Source organism: Otolemur garnettii, unplaced genomic scaffold (genome assembly GCF_000181295.1).
Source record: "Otolemur garnettii isolate 467f Iridium unplaced genomic scaffold, OtoGar3 scaffold00165, whole genome shotgun sequence".
In the NCBI taxonomy this organism is placed as follows: domain Eukaryota; kingdom Metazoa; phylum Chordata; class Mammalia; order Primates; family Galagidae; genus Otolemur; species Otolemur garnettii.
The window spans coordinates 3,715,072-3,721,590 of NW_003852560.1; the positions used below are offsets into that span (position 1 = coordinate 3,715,072).

The 6,519-nt window shown below is 40.0% G+C and overlaps 1 protein-coding gene across 1 annotated transcript in view; it reads right to left on the reverse strand.

The window, feature by feature from the left end:
• RYR2 (ryanodine receptor 2) overlaps window positions 1-6,519 on the reverse strand; it is a gene marked incomplete at its 5' end in the record, with an annotated part of 583,561 nt that overhangs the window by 345,718 nt on the left and 231,324 nt on the right. The window contains one exon of the mRNA XM_023519246.1: window positions 3,453-3,548. Coding sequence (XP_023375014.1) covers window positions 3,453-3,548 — 96 coding nt within the window. The remainder of the gene's footprint in view (window positions 1-3,452; window positions 3,549-6,519) is intronic.

Consider the following 6,519-nt stretch of genomic DNA (forward strand, 5'->3'; position numbering starts at 1 on the left):
GCACCACCTAACCAATGTTTCATTTCTAAAAATAATTCAAGGTGTTATCTTCTTCCAGCAATGGCAAACTAGGTGTTTTGCAGACCAACCCTCAATAGAAACAACCAAAAATGTGGGGCAAAATACACCACACACAAACAACACACACTCCTATATCTCCTACCTATCTGAAGGCACTGGAGACCTGCCAACACAGTAAAGACTAGAATGTTCTAGATTTCTGGAAGATAAATCAGCCCTCACCTTTGCCTTCTTTTCTGCTCAACCCTTTCCCAGTTTGAATCAATGGCTGAGACACTACCAAGCTGAGGTTCAGCAATCTCAGAATTATTATAGAGAGAAAATTTTTAAAAATGCATATGTAAGCACTTGGTAAATAACAAAACACAGCTGAAATAAATCTGTACTTGTGCATATCATTATTGTTACTATCTCTCAAAACGAAGCAATACTCCACTTCCTCTGGGGAAAGAGTAATTCATTAAATGCATAAGTGTAACTACCGTAGAGGACATTGTTTTGTGAAATATGTTTTGGATACTTAATAACTAGGAGGCTACAAGATAAAGTGAACATATTTTAAGCCTGATGTTAAGGTGCTAGGGTTTAATCTTAGCTGTAATGATAAATAGTTCCAGAATCTCAAATCAGTCATTTAAATGTTCCATGCCTCAATTTCCTTTCCCTGAAGTTAAGAATGTTAAATTAAATGTTCTCTAAGGGTCCCTCCTACTCTTAACTTTCACTATGCCCATCTCTGAGCACAAGGCTTCCAATTTAAGAAGAAGTGTCTGCAATCAACAGACAGCTTGATTGGAAAAAGATAATCACAAATAACTTGTAATTAAAGGAATTGTGCCAGTAGCTGGCCACACTGCAGACTCTACAACACTGGCCTCTCCCTGGCTGACCTTTAAGGGTGCTCGGCTCTGTTCTTTCCTTCACTCTCTCCTTTTTGAGTTGAGTCATCTGATATTAACACTCTGCTCTGAAGGCTGCCCTGGCCTCTCTCTGTCCAGATACTCACTGGGGCAGGCAAAAAGAATGGCACACACATTATGTATCTTTATATCTCCTGCAGCTTGCCAATGGTTCTGGATACTTTGACCCAAGAATGTATCCATTTTTGTAATCTATGCCATTATCTTGTTACCATGTACTTGATTACTTCTTTCTCTTACTAGTTATTCACTTTTTTTCTTTCTTCAATATGCTTCTGCACTGCTGGTGGGATTGCAAACTAATACATACCTTTTGGAAAGATGTTTGGAGAACACTTAGAGAACTAAAAATAGACCTGCCATTCAATCCTACAATTCCTTTACTAGGTATATATCCAAAAGACCAAAAATCACACTGTAACAAAGCTATTTGTACCAGAATGTTTATTGCAGCCCAATTCATAATTGCTAAGTCATGGAAGAAGCCTAAGTGCCCATCAACCCACGAATGGATCAATAAATTGTGGTAAATGTACGCCATGGAATATTATGCAGCCTTAAAGAAAGATGGAAACTTTACCTCTTTCATTTTACATGGATGGAGCTGGAACATAGTCTTCTTAGCAAAGTATCTCAAGAACGGAAGAAAAAGTATCCAATTTACTCAGCCCTACTAGGAAACAAATTTATAGCTTTCTTATGAAAGCTATAACCTGATTATAGCCCAAGAAGAAAGGGAAAGGGGAGAGGGAGGGGAGGGGGGAGGATGAGTGGAGGGAGGGTGATTGGTGGGACCACACGTACAGTGCATCTTACAAGGGCACATGTGAAACCTACTAAATGTAGAATATAAATGTCTTAACACAATAACTAAGAAAATGCCGTGAAGGCTATGTTAACCAGTTTGATGAAAATAATTGTTCCCCATGTCTGCATTACTGTACACAGCTATAATTTAATAAAATAAAGAAAATATGTTCTCCAATTAATGCACAGTTATCGCATTCATATTACCTACTCTTAATACCTGCAGGTCACAACTGGGGTGCCGTTTTGATCACAGAAATCTCCATCTCTGCCTTCCCTTACTTCTGTCCCCCAATCGTCTAGCAATGTCTTACAACTCAGTGTAACTCAAATTTTTCCTCTTCTGATCTTAAACTCCAAAATTTGGCTCTGTGACTTAATATTATGCCCTCTGACCACAACCATCTGTCCCTTCTGTCTCCATTCATTCAGTTCCAATGAACCTGTCCTTCAGTGGGTCTTTCTCATTCAAAAGTCATGGAATTATTCTGTACACACAGTAGCATTATATACGTGAATTAAAATCCCCATTCATTCCTTCGACAGATACTAACTAAATAAACACCTTTCAGTGCCTGACAGAATAGTAGACCCAGAGAAAACAAAGATGAATGACATCATGCCTCTACCTTCAAGTTCATTATTAGTGCAAGAGATCAGGAAGAAAGAGAAGTAACATAAGAGGTTATTTATGCTGTAGAAGGGCAAATAGTGAAATCATGAGCAAATAGAGACAGAAATGTAAAATCTGTCAGGTGTCTGTCCTGAGGCAGGCCGGGGTGCTGAAGAGGTCAGGTGGGCCTGGCGTTCATGAATACATCCCCTCCACAACCCCAAATAGAACCAGCACACTGGTCAGAGACGTGGATAACAGTCTGTATTCTGTCTTATAACCACCTTACCATGATACAGACCATTGACAAGTATTTGCTTAATCTATTTTAAATAAAATACTGCGCTATCTAATTTGGAAAACTAATTTTCCCCCAAATCTGTCCACGTATTGAACACAAGGGGAAAAATGAGAATTCCAAACTGATCTTTCTGTGTGTAGAAGGCATTCAGAGTAACCAGTCTGAAAAAAGAGTAAGAAGTGTACGACTTCAGGGGTTTTCAGGAGTTCAGACTAGATATTTTTAAATATATATATAAATGGACAGGATAATGTTTGGCTGTTATTCAATCAAACATTATGAAAATACTAAGATTTATCAATAAGTAAAAGTTTGTTATTCAATCAAACTTATGAAAATACTAAGATTTATCAATAAGTAAAAGTTTAATCTACTAAAAGGAAAACACTCATATTATACCATTGATCTTCAGAGTCAGAGGGTTTTTTTTTTTTTTTAAGACATGTAATCTTGCTGTGTTGCCCAGACTGCAGTGCAGTGGCTAATCACAGGCATGAGCACGAAACATTACAGCCTCAAATTCCTGGCTCAAGCAATCCTCCTGCCTTACCCTCCTGTTTAACTGGGACTATAGGCATGCCCAGCTAATTGCTTTTTTTTTCAGTTTTGTAGAGATAGGGTCTCACTATGTTGTCCAGGCTGGTTTCAAACTCCTGACCTCAAATGACCCTCCCACCTCAGCCTCCCAAGGAATGAGGACCATAGGCACATGCCCCTATGGCTGGCTGACCATGTTTTTATGTCTTAGAAGAAAACAGGAATAATATATTGTGCTAAGGGGAAAACTTACCAGAAGAAGCTTCCAGTCTTTCCAATCTGCTGATCAACCAGTCGAGGGAGCCGGAAAATTGAGCACAGTTTTTACGATTTCCTCTAATTAGAGCCGCTGCAAAAGGAGAAGCAGATTTCACGTTTATGTGACTTTTCCAGCTCAAAATTGAAGGTAAGTTAAGGGTAGCCCTAAAATACTAGATAAAGAACAAAATAGCTCCATGCTACATCTGAAATATGCAAATACATACACACATCCCTATACAAAACTGAGACATTAAAAGACAAACCGATATTTATTAATGAGGGCTAACAAAACCCCTGCTCATTAGAAGGAATATAATTTCAGAAAGTAACATTTCACACTGGGAGGTAATAATGAACAGTAATGGAAAAACAGGTGTCCTGGGAGTTCCCTCACTTGGGTTCTAATACCCATTGCTTTTAATTAGCCAGGAGATTAAATTGTTCCATCTCTCTCCAGCCCAATTTCCCCACTTCTATAATGAAGATGTGAAGAGCACATCAGTTGTCCTAAAGATACATCACAACATTGTAGGAGATTTATTAAATATCTAGTAATTATAACTCTAACCCGTATACAGAGATAAATGCATATATCTAAAAAATACATTGGAGAAAGGATGAGAGGGCCATTGGGCCACTGCGTTTGAAAATATTTTTTCTACCTCTTCACCCCCTTTGGAGATTCATGGTGCACGTCAATGACCCTAAAACACCCTGCAGGAGAGAGAGTTATTCTAACTTTATGTAGACTTCCGTTTTTCATATTTCTTTAACTAAAGAGCCCATCTTCTATAAAATTCCTAGGTGACTTTGATGATCTCTTTCCACCCAGTTTATACATTCAATTTGCAATTTTTTCAAAATCATTCCGTTCTTTTAAAGCAAATATTTCACACACTTCTACTCTTAACACCCCAAATATCATACAGAAATAGTACAACTATAAGGAAACAGATGGAAAATTTTCAAAATAATATGATATTTAAAGGAGGCAAAGTGCCTCCACAAGAAAAACCATTGTTTAAATTCTGGAAGCATCAAGAAGCAGTTCACAGAGTGACACTTGAGGCTGCTGTCTTTGTGCCTCCACGTCACCAGCAGGAGGCAGGAGACCCTCCAGTTAGAGCCTGTGATGAAACTTAAAGACATCCTTCACACTTTCAATCCCCTTCTTTTCTTTTTCTTTCTATTTATTGGGCTTAAGCAATCCTCCTGTCTCCGCCTCCTGACTAGCTGAGACTACAGGCAGTGACCACAAGGCCTGGCTAATTTTTCTAGTTTTAGTGGAGATAGGGTCTGGCTCTTGCTCAGGCTGATCTTGAACCTCAGAGCACAGGTGATCTACCTGCCTTGGCCTCCAAGAGGGCTAAGATTACAAGGATGAGCCAGTACACCTGCCTGAAAAAATATTTTTGAACAATACACAATTCTGCAATTCTTTACTTTTCAACAATTTAATTTCATCATGGTAAGAACTTATTCATCTTCCTTAAATGAAACTTCATGCCCCTTGGTTAGTAACTTCCCATTCCCTACCCCTAACCCCCTGGCAGCTACCATTCCCCTCTTTGCTTCTATGAATTCAATTGTCTTAGATACATCTTTGGAGTGAGATCATACAGCATTCGTTTTTCTTATTAGTATCATAACATCTCCTGGGGCGTCATGCTTCAGTGTCTTTTAACTTGTAGGTTCTACATTTTACAAAAGACACAAGGAACCTGAGAATCACAAATGGGTTTAGATTTAGAGATAGTCCAAGAAAACTCCTTTACTTTTAAAATTTATGGCTCGGCACCCATAGCTCAGTGGCTATGGCGCTGGCCACATACACAGGGTTTGAACACAGCCCAGGCCTGCTAAACAATAATGACAACTGCAAAAAAATAATAGCCAGGTTTTGTGTTGGGCGCCTATAGTTCCAGCTACTTGGGAGGCTGAGGCAAGAGAATCACTTAAGCCCAAGAGTTTGAGGTAGCTGTGACACCATAGCACTCTACTGAGAGTGACATAGTGAGACTCTGTTTCAAAAAATATATATATATTCAGCAAATATTAATCTGCTTTGTGTCAGACATTGGTCTAGATTGTAGAGCTATAGCAAGAGATCAAACAACATCCCTCCAGAAGCTCACATTCAAAGCCTGGAGATACTAAGTGAACAGGCTCTGAAGTGAGAGGCTGACAGAAATATAATCCAGAAATATTTCTTAAAATTTTGAGATTAACAAAGAGATGATCCTAAACCTCAAAAAACGTTAAAAAACAAATGAAAGAAGGGGCGGCAGCTGTGGCTCAAAGGAGTAGGGCGCCGGCCCCATATGCTGGAGGTGGTGGGTTCAAACCCAGCCTCAGCCAAAAACTGCAAAAAAAAAAAATGAAAGAAGACAAACCCCCTGAGTGTTACTAAAGGCTGTAAGAGTTCAAGTGCCACTGAACTGCTTGGAGAGCTTGGATGTCATTTCTACAACTGGGGGGCCCTGAAACCAGTTTTATGACTCCCGCCTAGGAAGGAGGCCAGGAGAAGATGAGACTATGAACAAGTTGGAGAAAAATAACACATCCTGTGTGTAAAATGCCTTTGCAGGATCTCTTGGAGAACAAGACAGGATCCATCTGCGTGCATAAACACTAACTCACAGAGCATGTCTGAGGCTCAGGCCTTTCTCCTTCCTCTCTTGACGGCCTCTGTGGACCCCGCACCACCACCAGCGTTTTATACCATGTAGGAAGATCTCCCTCCCAGAGACACTGGAAAAATGATCTGGATATGCAAAAATCCCTTTCTGCTACATTCTTTTCAAGCCATTTAGAACTGAAGCTGGACGTGGCAACTCAGCGCCCATAGCTCAGTGGTTACGGCACTGGCCATGTACAGCGAGGCTGGCAGGTTTCAACCCGACCCAGACTGGGTAAACAACAGTGACAACTGCCACAAAAAAATAGCCGGGTATTGTGGCAGGTGTCTGTAGTTTCAGCTACTTGGGAGGCAAGAGAATCACTTGAGCCCAAGAGTTTGAACTTGCTGTCAGCTGTGATGTCACAGTACTCTACCCAGG